Below are 16,087 nucleotides of genomic sequence, written 5' to 3'. Positions count from 1 at the left end.
AGGTGTGTCCAGGAGGAGAAGAAGAGGAGAGTTAGCTTTCAGTCACAGTAAGAGAATTTGAATTAAACACATGTGGAAGAAAATAAGCTACGAAATGAAGACATAGTTGCAATTACTAATAGGCTTGTAATTGTCTTTTATGAGGGAAATAATAGATAAAACTTGAGAAATAATAAATCACATTGAGTTTATGTGAAGTAATTTTCAATATTCTCAATTACTAATTATTATCTTAGTAATATAAGATAAATCTTTTGATATTATATGGAACATGTTTATAATAAGTTTATATTAGAATCCAAAATTAAATCTGTCCTAAGAATTAAGAGTCTGATTTTTAAAAACTAATAATTTTAATACATTACTGTAACAATTCATAATATAGTTTAATTCAATTTGTGACAAATTGGTTTAAATGTTTATTCATGAAAATCAAATTTTATTTTCTCTTAAAAATGTAGCCAATGATAACAGTAAATGGGCAAGGTGTTGTGAAGATAGACTGACAAAAACAATACAAAATAGCAAAACGTTCCCTGATGAGAGATTTTTGTGACCGAAATTAGTATCTGTGTGTACTAGGGATTAAATATCAAATTAACCAAATACCATAGAATGTTGGTCTGTAGGAACAAGCTAAGACAGCATGGATTCAGATTGATTTTCACATAGTTGTTTACTAAATTAACTTACTCTGTATTAAGAAATGAAAAATGGCTTTAAGCAGGATACAATAGAAAAAAAATTTAAAGTAGTGAACTTTAAAATAGCTAAAGGTACTTTTTTCTTAATAAGTCAAGAATTTCAGAAATCAATCAGGGCCTGGAGTGTAGATTTCTTTCTCTCTACACTTACTGTACTTCATCACAGAGTTTCAGGATTGTTTTTCAAATCAACATGATTTTTGTACAATAGAATATTAGCTTTTATAAACTTTTATAAGCTTTTATAAATTCTACTCTCAGCAGAGTCTTCATTTTGAAATTAATTGTGTCACTATTACAAGGGCCATACTGGAGTTGATGGAGAACAGACTAAATGCCACATGATAGAGGGATCCCTGGAGTTGTGAATGTCCACAAAACTATACCTAACAATAAATTCAGGAGTGTAGTGGGCATAGAGTTTTATTATTCACTCACTTGTTTTGAGATTTTCTTATTTAACTGCTGTGTAAAGAGTGAAAGGTTTTAGCAAGTCAACCGTGATTTCCTTTTATTTTTGCTTAAACAAATCAGTGATTTGGAATCTGAATAGCTCTTTAAAAAATAGAACTTCCATTGACCCAACTGCAAAGGGCATTAGAAAGAAATTGTTCAGCATGCACTGGGTGGTAATTAACATTTTATGCTGTGCTAAACACTGGCTCAAAGTGAACCACTTGGAAAGTGGAACAAATACACTCTGGGCAAATTTTAAATTTATGTCTTAAAATCCAATGGGTTGTTCTAACACTACAATTTTTGCCGTCTTAAAATGTGCATGGATGTCAGGCTTTTGTACATTGAGATATTGTGGGACTCTTTGGTGTTTTTTTTTTTTTATTACTGGCTGGAATAGATATGATCATGTTATACATAATATAGATTTTAGCATAATATAGATTTAGCATTTGACAATGTTGTGATCATTTATTTTACATATATTATCTATATTATATATTTTAAGTAATGTAACTAGGCTAACATTTTAAGTCTAAGTATGCCGCAACTTAGACTTTTCTATGAAACTGTAGAAAAGATGGGACTATTTATTGATTAATAGAGGGATACACAAACAGAAGAAATCTGTCCTCCTAAATTATCAAGAAAACATTTAGCTTATAGGAAATACTTGTAGTGGCTATTCCTGGTTGTCAACTTGATTATATCTGGAATGAACTACAATCTAGAATTGGAAGGCTCTCCTATGATCCTAATCTGGAGGCTCAGAGATATAAATTTCTGACCTGGATCTTGGCATGGAGATCTTGAAGCATAGTGGCTATGAATTTCAGAAGATTAAGACAAGGAGATTTCCGAGTTCAAGATCATCTGGGATTAAAGGCATGGAGGCACGCACTGTTAATCTGGGCCACACCCTCTGCTGGAGACCTACAGCCTTTAATCAGGGCTACACCCTCTGCTGGAGATTTATAAGGACATATAAGGATATATAAGGAAGAAGGAAGATTTACTCACTCTTCCTTGCCTGCTTGCCTCGTGGGACTGAGCAACTGCTAGATCCTTGGACTTCCATCCAAGCTGCTGCTGACCAATGTTGGGGAGTTGGACTATAGACTGTAAGTCATCGACAAATTTCTTAACTATATAAAGACTATCCATATGTTCTGTGACTCTAGAGAACCCAAACTAATATAGAAGTATTAGCATAACCTTAGTTGGTACCAGAAGTGGGGTATTCCTGTGACAACCTGACCATGTTTTGGGGAGGACTTTGGAACTTTGGGCTAGATGATTTATTCAGTGTCAAGAACTCTGTGGAATGTTCTGTAGGAGCTTGGAAGACAATGTTGAGAACAGTGCAGAAGATGGAGGCCTGGCTTGTGAAATTTCAGAGGGAAGATTAAAGACTCTTACAGTGGCCATGTTTTGATTGTGAAGATTCTGTGGTTTCGGTTAGCTGGGGTTGAAGAATCAGCTGTGATTAACAAGATACCAGGACCACTAAAGCAAACCTTTGTGTTACTGGGACTATTGATGCTGGTTAGCTGGAGCTAAGAAATTAGCGGTGATTAAGAAGAGACCAGCATCACTGAGGTGAAATCTTCTGGGAAGTGTTTTCTGAGAGCACAGAGAGTGTGTTCCAGAGTTGTATTTTTGCTGTGGCTGGACTTGGTACTGTGTAAGAGTCACCCAGATGGTACTGGTTTTGAAGGCATGAAGGGGTCATGAAGAGCAGCTGAGGCTCCTGTCACAGTGAGAGGCCATGGAAGGCCATTGGTGAAGGTGCAGCCTCAGTTGCAATTGATGGCCCAGGACTTGAAGAGGTCATGCATAGGAGCAGAGGCTTGTCACATGAAGAGAGCCTATGAGAGGCTATTGGTGAAGCCTAATTACAGTGGAAGATAGCAACGTTTTGGAGATGCCAGTACCATGCGATGACCACCAAGAACAGCAGCAGCACTGGAGTACAGGCAGCTAGAGCCTAGAAGACAAGCTGTGTGCAACAAAGGGCAGAGCTGGAGAAGTGACCCACGCCCTTGGAGGAGCCCGGAAGATTGTGAGTTGGATCCCAGACATTGAACCATTGGAGTTTGAGTTTTGCTTTTGGTTGTGACTGTGCCCTGATATGTTTTCCTCTTGAAGGAAGAAAGTATTTTAGTGGAGCCCACAGTTAAAAGACTTTGAACTTTTAAAAGACTTTGAATTTTAAAGATAGTGTACATTTTAAGGTGACTGAACTTTTAATATGTAAAGACTGTGGGACTTTTAAAGTAATTTAGATCTTGGGGATGAATAAGAAAGTAAGGGGTGAGGCTTAATAGTGATGTGTTTGTGTGTCAACTTGGCAAGGGGTCAATTGTACTGGCTAGTTTTGTGTGTCAACTTGACACAGGCTGGAGCTATCACAGAGAAAGGAGTTTCAGTTGGGGAAGTGCCTCCATGAGATCCAGCTGTGGGGCATTTTCTCAATTAGTGATCAAGTGGTGAGGGCCCCTTGCGAGTGGTTCTACCTTTGAGCTAGTGTTCTCTTGGGTTCTATAAGAGAGCAGGTTGAGCAAGCCAGGGGAAGCAATCCAGTAAGAAACATCCCTCCATGGCCTCTGTATCAGCTCCTGCTTCCTGACCTGCTTGAGTTCCAGTCCTGGCTTCCTTTAGTGATGAATTGCAATATGGAAGGGTAAGCTCAATAAACCCTTTCCTCCCCAACTTGCTTCTTGGTCATGATGTTTGTGCAGGAATAGAAACCCTGATTAAGACAATATTCATCAAACTAGTAGTGATTTTAAGACTTTTGAAAATAAAATTTTGCATAGGATGTCATATACTATTAATATAGAGGACCCACACAAAATAAAAATAAGACCACTATCATCCAGTGCCACCATGCCAAAATTATTGCATTCATTTTGGTATTACTTCAAAGTTTAGTTCCAGTGAAAAAATGTTTATTTCAAAATCTATTTCAGACATCAAAAGAATAGGACAAAAGCATCAGGAGATGGGTTTAATGGTATTTATGTATTATCTATCATGTGACGTTAGGAACCAGACAGATAAAAATGTAACACAGGTGGGCTAACCTGAGCAAAAGCATGGGTTTTAAGAAGTATCCATGTGCATCTGTTGAAACTGTCAGAAGCCTCACACTCCATTCCCAGAACAGGAAAATAAATAAAACGTTTGGTTTTGCCAGAATGTAGCACAGTATTGTCGTACCAGGGTCCTTGTTTCATGAAAATCTCTGAGTGCAGTTTTTATTGTCATTTCCTCACTTAAACCTTGTCCTTTTTACCCTTTCTCACAGATTAGCCATAAATGGTATGCTGTTTAATGCATTTATTTTTATAACATGATAAAATTTTCACAATCACCTATACAGATACCTAGTAAGTGTTTTGGACAGTGTCGTTCTCAGATCAGATATCTATGATTTAAATGAATTATGGAGATAACTGTAGAATTCAGGGCACATCTAAACTTGTCAATATGCAAGGAGAGTAGATCCGAGTCTTTTGTTGGGATATACTAAGCATCCAAGATGGCAGCTTGAGGCCAGGATGAGTGGCATCTTTAGTTAAAGGAAGCTCATTTGCCAAAAGGTGTCAAATACCAGCCAATTTTTCAAAAAAGCATTTTGGGCTTGTTAAAACTACTTTGAAAAATAATGCTAAAAAACTGCATCTGAAAAACAAGGATATAGAAAGGGAAACAGATGAAAGTAATTACTTTGTGTGTGTGTGTGTGTGTGCACGTCTGTGTGTCTGTGTGTCTGTGTGTCTGTGTGTGTATGCATTCCATGCTGAGCATGTGAAAGTCAGAAGACAATTCCAGGACAATCAGGTTTGGTTGCAAATGCTTTCATCCATGGAGGTCTTTTGCCAAACATTTTTGGTTTTTATTTGTTTGTTTATTCTAATTTAAAGCTTGTAACTAGAAAACTATGTACTTTCGTGAGGATGTTTAATGTTTCAAATGTGTTTGAGAGCAAATGAGACCAGGAAATTCTGTGAGTGTTCAGATAAATGATAGAATCCATCGGCTCTCTCAGCGTCCCATGATCACAAGACAAGAGAGATATTGCCTCAAAAACTCAGTACTACACTCAAATTATCCTAACAAAGGGAGAGTAGGTGTGTTATAGAAGGCATTGTAAGTTATCTTTATCTGCGAGTCTCCTTTTATGGCTGGTCAAAGCTCATGGTCTGGTAATAGGATGTGCTCCTTGGATATGGATAAGATGAGTAGTAATGGGCTATCTTTGAAATTTAGGCTTTCCACTTTGACCTAAGAATAGAGCTAGGCATATGATCCATTTTATTCTTTGAGTTTAAAGTTCTGACAATCTGAAAATCTCAGGTATTTTTCAACTACAGTCTTTAAGCAGCTACCAAGGAAGCATATTGCAAAGGCTTACCGAGGCACCATTTCAGGAGGAAAATATTTTCCATTCATCATGGCCGCATATTAAAACTTTAGGTTTCATATTTGCTATCAAATCATTCTAAAATTGACTTAGGCAATTGTGGTCCCGAAATCTTTTCTGAAAAGGGAAATGAGAACCCCACTGAAGTTACTTACTAGGGAGCTCTGGCGGAGTGGTGGGAACCAAGGTTGGCTCTGGATAAGGACTCTCGCTACAGATTCCATTTGCTAGGCTTATGTCATCCAGGGCTATTGTACTGCAACCTCGGTTTCTGAAAGCATTGAATGTAACCTGAAATTCAGAGAGGGACAGAATATCATTCCACTCTAATAATTTCTTACTTTGTTTTTCTTATGTTTCAGTAACACCGGGGAATCAGTGTCACATGCACACAAGATGCATGATAAAATAATCCCCATTGAAATTTTGATAAATCATCCATTATCAATTGTTTTGAGGCTCTCCACTTTCTTATCATATATATAAATCTTGGCAAAATATACACATATGTCTTCTTTCTGAGTTAGATTATAGCTTTATGATTTATCTCTCTTTCTCCTGATTTTATTATACTTCAGTTAACTTAGTAAAACGTATACATCATTTGGAAGCAGAGATAAACTGCCTCCCAATGGTGTTTAAAAAAAAGTACAAGAAGAAATGAGTAGGGTGAGCATTCAGTCTCGTACTGGCCATAGTTCACACAGAGTTCTGAGCTGGCACTCTCATGACCCTGCTGATCACAAGACGCACAAACAGACTTAGTCCAGAGGCACCTCAGAAAGTTCTTTGAGATGTAGATGTTTTCAACTATATTGCCCTGGAACTATATTGAATAGGATAAGAATGAAATGAATATAATACTTGTTGCATGATACTTGCTGTACTAGGCACAAGATATGCATAACATTTACTTTTTAAATAGTATATATTCATCAATTCATTCATTTGTTCATTAGTTTTATACATCTCCTACCAGACATTCTTCTAAATAAGTGTGAATCTTTTCCTTTCCCGTAAGAAAAAAATCAAGATGTAAAGACACAACAGTAAGTTGTCGACAACATCTCCATATAACGCACAACTAAAAAGTGAGTAAACATTCTCTTATAGAGAACAATACCTTGAAGAACCTACTGCGTTCCTGAAATTCCCAGTATTACTGAAACTCATGATGACCCACAATATGATCTATACGATCTTACTTATGAAGACGTATTATTTCTGACTTAGGCACAGTACGGATCAACAATAGTAACATAATATATCAGAACAGTTCTTTTGTGAAAGAATTTCCTCCATCTTGTAAGGATACTCCTGAAAACTCAGAGGATTCTAAAAGAAGGCAAAACATTCTATCCAGCAGGGAAGTTCTTTTAAACTCAGGAATCACATCACCCAATAGATTCAAGGATTCCTTAAAATTGATGAGGTTCACAAGGTGTGCCCTCTTCAAGGTTTTATAAGTAGGATGAACTGTTGAGAGGCATTCTCAGACAGCTACCTGGGTAGGCTCAGACCGGCTGAGTTGCCTGGAAGAGACACTTTCCAACTTGTGAACAGTTAGTTTCAAGTTTCCAGCTTTATTTTATAATTTTATTAGATATTTGCTTTATTTACATTTCAAATGGTATCCTGTCTCTGTATTATCCCTCTGAAAATTCCTTATCCCATCCTGCCTCACTCTGCTGATCGCACCCCTCGCCCCAACCAATTTACTGATTTGCATTCCCCTATTCTGGGGATTCGAGCCTTCACAGCACCCATGGCTTCTCCTCTCATTGATGTCTGAAATGGTCATTCTCTGCTACATATGTAGCTGGAGCCATGGCTCCCTCCACATGTACTCTTTGGTTGGTGGTTTAGTCCCTGGAAGCTCTGGGGATACAGGCAGGTGCATATTATTGTTCCTCCTGCAGGACTGCAAATCTTTTCAGTGCATTGGGCCCTTTCTCTAGCTGCTTCATCGGGGAGTCTATGTTCATTCTATTGGTTGGCTGTGAGCCATGGGTATTTTGATCCACTTCCAAAAATGATCAAAGTATCCACACTTTGGTGTTCCTTCTTCTTGATCTTCAGGTGGTCTGTGAGTTGTTTCTTGGGTGTTCTGAGCTTTTGAGCTAATATCCACTTATCAGTGAGTGCCTACCATGTGTGTTCTTTTGTGATTGGGTTACCTCACTCAGGATGATATTTTCTAGCTCCATCCATTTGAATTTTATGAATTCATTGTTTTTAATAGCTAAGTAGTATTCAATTGTGTAAATGTGCCACATTTTCTGTATGCATTCTTCTGTTGAAGGATATCTGGATTCCTTCCAGCTTCTGACTATTATAAATAGGGCTGCTATGAACATAGTGGAGCATGTGTCGTTATTACGTGTTGGAGTATCTTCTGGGTATATGGCCAGGAGTGGTATAGATGGGTCCTCAGGTAGTGCATGTCCAATTCTGTGAATGATCATCTATACTTTGGTGATGCTGCTGTCTCTGAGGCATTTTTGCTCCTCTAGGTAACCCTTCACCCATATTCCTGCAAGTAATCCCAGGAAACTCATTGGTTCACTAGGTTTGATCTTGTTAGTGTCTTTACTTTGGTCTGTCATTGCTTGCCCATCTGGAGTGATTAGATTTTGGTTTATATATTCCCAGGATTACTGTCCTAGTGCAATACACTATATATTATAAAATGAAATGAGGAAATTAATATTTTATAATCAACATATTATAAAAAGTTCTGTGTTATAAGAACTTTTTTTATTCGATATATTTTTTATTTACATTTCAAATGATTTCCCCTTTTCTGTCCCCGCACTCCCCGAAAGTCCCATAAAACCCGTTCCCTCCCCCTGTTCTCCCACCTAGCCCTTCCCACTTCCCTGTTCTGGTTTTTCCCTATACTGCTATACTGAGTCTTTCCAGAACAAGGGGCCACTCCTCCATTCTTCTTGTACCTCATTTGATGTGTGGATTATGTTTTGGGTATTCCAATTTCCTAGGCTAATATGAGAACTTTTTTTCTGAGAAAGGATTTCTCTGTGTAGCTTTTGTTGTCCTGGAACTGACTATGTGGATCATGTTGGCCTCAAACTCAGAGATCTACCTTGCCTCTGTTGACATTAAAGATATGTGTGCCCTCTCTGCCTGGCTGGGGATTATTTTGAACCTCTAGAGCTCTCAGGGACTTAACCACCAACCAAAGAGGACCACATGGAGGGACCCATGGCTCTAGCTGCATATGTAGTAGAGGATGCCTTATTAGACATCAAAGTGAGGAAAGACCTGTGAGAAGTCTCTATGTCCCAGTATAGGGGAATGCCAGGACAGGGTAGCCAGGAGTGGGTGGATTAGTGAGTAGGGGGATGGGGATGGGTTAGGGGTTTTTCAGCCAGGAGGGAAGAACCCAGGAAAGGGGACAACAAAATAAAGAATATATCTAATAAAAAAAAGTTTCCCATTTGATGCTTTAGGACTGCAGTTAACTAAACCACGGGAACTAAATCATGAATAAATAATCATTACTGTGCATGTGAGATGAGGCAATGTCTTTCTGCTTGGGGAGCTAAGTTCAAAAATATTGGATCCTTAGAAGTTTAGAAAGGAACTTCAATGTCCAGGATGACCTGCAGACATATTGATCTCCTCATTTCATTCATCTTTTTTTTTTTCAGTTTGATATTCTGTCTTCTTTATTTGAATTATCAGAGAACAAACAAAATCAAAGAAGTTCACAAAGAAGACTAGAATAAAAAAAAATAAGGGAAAATATGATGAAAAATACAGACTAGTGTCACCGATTTTGGCTCCCATAATCTGTCGGTGGTTTTTTAACTGGCGGATCACAACTTCTTTGGGGGTCAAATGACCTTTTCACAAGGATCACATATTTGCTCTCCTGCATATTAGATAGTTACATAAAGATTCATAGCAGTAGGAAAATGACAGCTATGAAGTAGCAACAGAATAAGTTTATGATGAAGGTCACCACACCATGAGGAAAGAACAGCTGCATTAAGACGGTTGACAACCACTGCTCTGTGTCATAGGGGAGAATCTATGTCTCTGGTGATAACATTGTCTTGTTCAAACACACATCCCCTGAAAGTGATGCTAACTTGTTTCAAATTACTCAATTAAAACCCTGTTAATTTAGTCAAAGTAATAGGCTACCAGATTCTATATTTTAATTGCGACAACCCTCAGGAAATGAAGACATTAAATTCTTATCTGGAAAAATTAATTCAACTTAATGCAGAATAAATGATCGGAGACGTCCCAATGATACGGCTCATAGAGTTTCCTTCTTAAGAAAATTCACAGAGATTAAGTCAGGGTAGGGTCAGTTTGGTGGATATTTATGGGCACGTATGTCCTATCAGGAAAAGATAATTATCTAGAGTGAGTAGAGTTGAACTAGGTGGAGTTTGTGAACTGTTTGAGGCCCCTGTAAGGCAGCATAGAAGAGCACTTGCTAGAAGGACTTGAGTTGCCTCTTTTCCTATGGATTTCAGGGACCACCATTAAGTGGAATGTTAACAATGCAAATCATTCCACAAAAGTGAAAAGGGAATAAGTGAAGTCTCTTAAAAGAATAAATAAGGTAGATTAGAAAAGGGGAGAAAGTTACTACCTTTACTCCACAAAATACTTTAACATTTCATTGTAAAGTATACTCACACGATTACACAAACACAAAAATACGAACGGCAATTACTAAGTATTTCTCCCAACCTTAAATTCTCCTGTTTCACTTAATGTGACTTGACCATAATTCCAGTTCCTCCCATAGTTTCCTTTCCTTTGAAAAACTATCTTGTCTGTGGTTTCAGCACTGCTGATATGAATGCTCAAGTTGTAGACATTTTCGCAGCACATGTAATACCTGGTTTGGAAATAAGCAAAGATGTTTAGATTTCTAACATATTGACTGCATTTATCCAGTTCTTTTTACATCTTTTCTCGTATTTAAAATATCCTTGTTTTCTTTAGGTGTTTATCGGGCAGAGGGTTTGTGTTCTACTAACACTTCGCTCTTCTATCAATTAAAAAAAAATATGCATTAACTGATACTTTAGCCAAAATCTTAGTGAAATCTGAGCCTGCTGACCTAGCAAAAGCATTGCTACCTACCCATTTACAAAGAAAGAATTTAAATATTTCCTACCAAAAGCTCAGGGACTGTCTGGAAACATACCAGAAGCGAAGGCAGACAGGCTCTGATGTGAGGTCTAAAGGGAGGCTTGAAAGGCCCACTCTTTCGCTTTTCCATCCTTGTTCAGTTGGTGTAGAAATGTAAAATCCTGTAAAGACAAACAAGAACTGTTACTTGTTTAAAGGACATAAACATTTAAAATGAAGCATTAGGTCATGTGTTTTTACACACTGGATGAGATACTAGACTTGCGTCCAGAATGGTTGGCTCTACCACTCAACTCTGGACTTCCACTATTAATTCTAATTTTCTGTACATCTTGATGAATTCACACCTTGACAGGTAATCAGACTATGGCTGACTTTATTTTGATATTCTGATTTGTTGACTCTTAGGATACACAATTGCTTAAGGACGTTTGATGACAGGGCTAAGCATTGAAGGAACAATAATTTTATATCCCATTGACTACACCGCATATCTTTACATAAGGTTACTGGGTTTTATAAGGATTTCATATTTCTGTGTTTCTTTGATAGCTAATCAGATCACAGAGGAGCAGGCAGCATGCTAATCCACATAAAATTTTTTGAAATAGCACAAAACACTGCATAAATGCTTTCTGGTCTAGAATTCATTATTTCAGCCGGTGATTTGAGCCATCCCAAGTGTGTGAAGTATGATTAGGGGATGATATCTTGAACATTCTCTTTGGGGAATTGACTTCATTCTTAGTTTGCTACTCATATATTAAAACAGAAGTAGGAATCACGCAGCAAACCATGATAAAAGCAAATGAAATATTGGCCTAACAGAATGTGATTGCTGTGCATTATTTTATGAAATGCTCAAATTTCATTATTGTATGAAATGCTTGTGATAAATGTCTTCTTTTCTATGTCTTTCAACAGAAAAGTATAGGCAATGTTGTATATAAAATGCAAGCTAACTCATTTGTAATATGCAGAGTAAGAAGAAGAAGAAAAATAGAAGTAGAGCTGTTTATAAACATATTTAGATTAATGAGGCAGAAATTATTCAGAATAAATGAGGGTTCTACCAAGGTGAAATTGTGGTCAAATGACTTTACAGATGCAATCTGTGCACATACATTGAATTCATATTACAAAATGTAAGATGAAATAAATGTGTTTAATAGGTTAGGGTAGTACTAGCTTACTCACAGTTTTATATATGTCATGCTATTTTATGGATATTTTATTTGTGTCTATGCTCACTCAATCAAAGCTATGTAAGGGATCAGCTTCAGATCAGCAGAAGTCACTGCATGTGATCACTAACTGTCCATATCCTAATTCATTTAAAATTCATCTTGGTTTTACATGTTTAGGTTGTGCTACGAAAGAAATTCTTATTTCTCTAGTTAGACTACTAGGTCTAACTGCTCAGAAATAGTTCTAGTTACTGGGTAGTTATATGAGAGAAGCACAAATCATGTTTCTCTTTCTGTTCAGACATGTTCACATATCACAACAGTCTACTAAGTATAATTCGAAATACCTTAAGTCCATTAGTACCACATCTAATGGTAATAGGTTTACAACTGATCATACAATCAACACATGACTTCCTGTCCACATAGAACATTATTATGTCCTATTATGTCCATTAATTATGGAAATCATAGTACCCTTTATATTTTATACAAATAAATTAATGTCATTTTGCAGCTAAGATATTGTTATATATAAAATAATATACTATTACTAAATTATTACCTAAGTTAGATAAATTATTCAGCTAATAAAAGATAAAAATAAATTCCCTATGAAATTATAAAAGTAGAGTACGTAATTTATATTCAATTTAATCTACTCAGCCAATTATTCTTTAACATTATCTATGACATTTTGATATTGATCACACAAACAGGATGCGATAGAAATACTCAAAGGGAATACATTTCACTTTAACTTGATTAGATTTTTTTCTAGCCTAAAGAGATTTTCTAATCTAGAGGATTAATGTCTTATCCATAACCATTTGCTACCTTTTGTCTCTGGGATAAGATACATTTAAAAAAATTTCTAGGACATTATGTCGTCTTTCTTAAGTCTTCTAACAATTGACCATACTTTTCCTGCCTTCTGAAAGTTGCATACGCTATAAACGTAACTTTGTGCCTTCATGGGATGAACTCTAAATTAGCAGTACATCCAGCTGCTTATATTCATCAGACAGACACTATTTTAACTGCAGTATATCATCAGGTGGGGAAAGAAACCCCAGCACTGTGGATAATGATGCTAAGTCATACCATTTGTGCTGGTTAAGCTTTTTGATTTCGACAGAAATAGATACCTGAGAGGAGAGAATGTCAGCTGAGCAATCGCCACCATCAGGTTGGCTCATGAGCACCTCTGAGAAAGTGTTTTCTTAATTGCTAATCGATCTAGAAAGGTCCATCCCATTGTGGGTGGTGCTATCTCTGGGCACTTGAGTAGGGCTGTATAAGAAGAGCTGAGCTGAGCAAGACAGAGGAAACACTCTAGCAAGCTGCCCTCCTCTGTGGTCTCTACAGCGGTTCTTGCCTCTGGGTTCCTTCCTGGTGTTCCTGACTTGCCTTCCGTTGATGATGGACTGTGAGCAGTACAGCAAATAAGACCCTTTCCTTTTGAAGTTGTTTTAATCAATGTCTTGTCAAAGCAGCATATAAGCTAATCAGAACACTGTTGCAGTAGGAACTTTCAAATGTTCCTTCCTTTAAATGGTTCTATAAATCAGGAATTCTGTAAGAGCAAAATTACTATAGCAATGCCTAATGATGCTTCCTGAGATGTAACCTGATCAGTTCTTTATGCCAGCTCTTCTATCTAAACAAATCCTAACTCATGCCGTTGAGGCCACTTTGCTAAGGCAGCCTTAACTTCTAGCCCTAGTCATAATGAGTTATCTAGTAAATGCAAATCAGTTCCTTAAGTTCTGATTATCTGTGTATTTCCAAGTACATTCAAATTTGAGGACATTTTAGATCCTCTGCAGTTTTCTGGGCATAGTCTCCTTCTTTCAACTACTATGCCTTATAATACTAATCTTAAAATAATAGACTTTTATTCACAGAAAATTTGACTAAGTTCCTTAAGAAAGCCTCCTTGATACCAGTGACCACAGCACTTGAATTCTCAAAGATATATTTCCCCCTCTGATGTTATTTTGTATGGTGGGCTGCTCATTCCCCTTTTACATAAGTGAAATAGACCTTTTTTTATCTCTATAATTATTTTTTTAATTTTATTCGATATATTTTTTATTTCCATTTCAAATGATTTCCCCTTTTCTGGTTCCCCACTCCCCGAAAGTCACATAAGCCCCCTTCCCTCCCTCTGTTCTCCCACCCATCCCTTCCCACCTGTTCTGGTTTTGTCTTATACTGCTACACTGGGTCTTTCCAGAACTAGGGGCCACTCCTCTGTTCTTCTTGTACCTCATTTGAAGTGTGGATTATGTTTTGCATATTCCAGTTTTCCAAGCTAATATCCACCTATTAGTGAGTGCATACCATGATTGATCTTTTGAGACTGGGTTACCTCACTTAGTATGATGTTCTCCAGCTCCATCCATTTGCCTAAGAATTTCATGAATTCATTGTTTCTAATGGCTGAATTTATTTACATTTTTATACATATTCGTGCCTATGTGCATGCATGTTTGAGTTAATGTTTGTGCAGGTTCACCTGTTTATGCACAAGTGAATGTCTTTCTGTAGGTCAAGGGATGACCTTAGTGTCAAGCTTTTGGAGCGCTTACATAATTTTTGATGCAGGGGCTTTCACCAGGCAAGGCTTTGTGATTTGGCTATCCTGTCTGAGGTCGCCCAAGGAATCCTCCAGTTTCTCTTCTCTCCCAACGTTTTATGGGACTACAATTGTCTGCTAAGGCTTTCTACCAAGGTGCTGGGGGAATCTAGCTCAGGACCTCATTTTTGCCTGGTAAACACTGTCTCTAAGAAGCTACCTCTGTAGGCCTGCATTACCTCCTTGCCACATTCGATGAACGTGGGGAAATGAGTAGTGTCCTGTTTACATTTGTGTTTTCTGTTTGGTATTGGTGAATGCTGTTTAATCTATCCTTGTTTCACCAATTAGACTTGCTTTCACATTTATTAGAGTCCTACAAAGAAGGAATGACTCACTAGATATTTTGTGTAACTGGATGAAGTTGCCACTATTAAATGATAATTTTTAAAATTTTTTTTAACTTTCTTGAAATGCATTTTAAATCCCTTGAAAGCAACCTGACAGTCAGAAAACTGAATAAAGTTGGCTAATTCAAGCACACGGTGAACTTTTTATTCGAGCTATTAAATTTTTTTTCTTATAACTCCCTTCTTTTGCTTTTTCTGTTTGTCTCTCCAGGAACTGAGTTCAAACACTCTCCCATCAACACCCCAAGGAAAGCTGTAAATTCTGGGCATACATTGATTCTAATGTCCACAGTGGAGCCTGGGTAGGCGATTCTGGATTCTAGAAAATTATCAGTCTCCTTCAAAAAAGAACATAGGCCAACTTGAGCGGCTTCCTATGCCTTAGTGTGTATATAAGATAACTGAATCTACTAGATAAATGCTACTAAGAGTTTTAATATAAAGACTGGTCTAAATCCAGTTTTTTTAAAAAAATACTATAAAGTTTTCAAAATTTTCTAGAATTTAATACAACAATAAAAACAAAACAAATGGGAAGAAAATTACATTAAAAGGATATAAATTACACTAAGAGGTATATTCATTTGCTAAGTTGAAATGAAATAATTAAAAGAAGTGTATGTATATATATCAGCCAAAAAGAAAGCTGTTTTTCTCACAAACAGCAACGTAGAATACAATCATGAAATACTGTTACATCTTTTCTTCTTTCACGCCATAAAAGAAAATAATGTTAGCAATATTTGACAGTCCTGTCAGGCATTTTCCTGACCTTTGTAGAATACAGGAATTGAATGATTATATATCTTAAATATCTAAATCTTATAATCATCAATCTTGCTTTCTAAAGGAAGAAATCAAGATAGGGAAGAAAGGTAATTTACATAAACAACACAGCCAGTAATGAAATTTAACCTTAGCTAAGACATCATGGTCTTAATTTTAATGACTTCAGGTCTACTCAGTGCTACCCATCCAAGCACTGGAAACAATTGCAATGTTGTTGAAAAGAGGGGAAAAGGAACCAAAGACTAGCTAGCCCTATAGTGACCCCTTTGTGTACTCTTTTTATTCTGCTAACCTCATTTGTCCTCAATGTTCTGAGCAAATAGCCACCCCCACCCCAGCATGCCAAAACACTGCCCTGCGCCCTCGCCACCATGTCCCAATTCTCTTTACTT

At 37.1% G+C, this 16,087-nt stretch overlaps 1 protein-coding gene across 1 annotated transcript in view; it reads right to left on the bottom strand.

Annotated features, from left to right (window-relative positions):
- Positions 1-16,087, bottom strand: part of Tmprss15 (transmembrane serine protease 15) — a 123,419-nt gene that overhangs the window by 50,523 nt on the left and 56,809 nt on the right. Inside the window, exons 13-15 of the mRNA XM_052158804.1 lie at positions 10,784-10,889; positions 10,321-10,471; positions 5,745-5,880 (exon numbers count right to left, since the gene is read on the bottom strand). Coding sequence (XP_052014764.1) covers positions 5,745-5,880; positions 10,321-10,471; positions 10,784-10,889 — 393 coding nt within the window. The remainder of the gene's footprint in view (positions 1-5,744; positions 5,881-10,320; positions 10,472-10,783; positions 10,890-16,087) is intronic.

Source organism: Apodemus sylvaticus, chromosome 15, assembly GCF_947179515.1.
Source record: "Apodemus sylvaticus chromosome 15, mApoSyl1.1, whole genome shotgun sequence".
NCBI classification, from domain to species: Eukaryota; Metazoa; Chordata; class Mammalia; order Rodentia; family Muridae; genus Apodemus; species Apodemus sylvaticus.
This window is presented reverse-complemented; position numbering and strand designations above follow the sequence as displayed.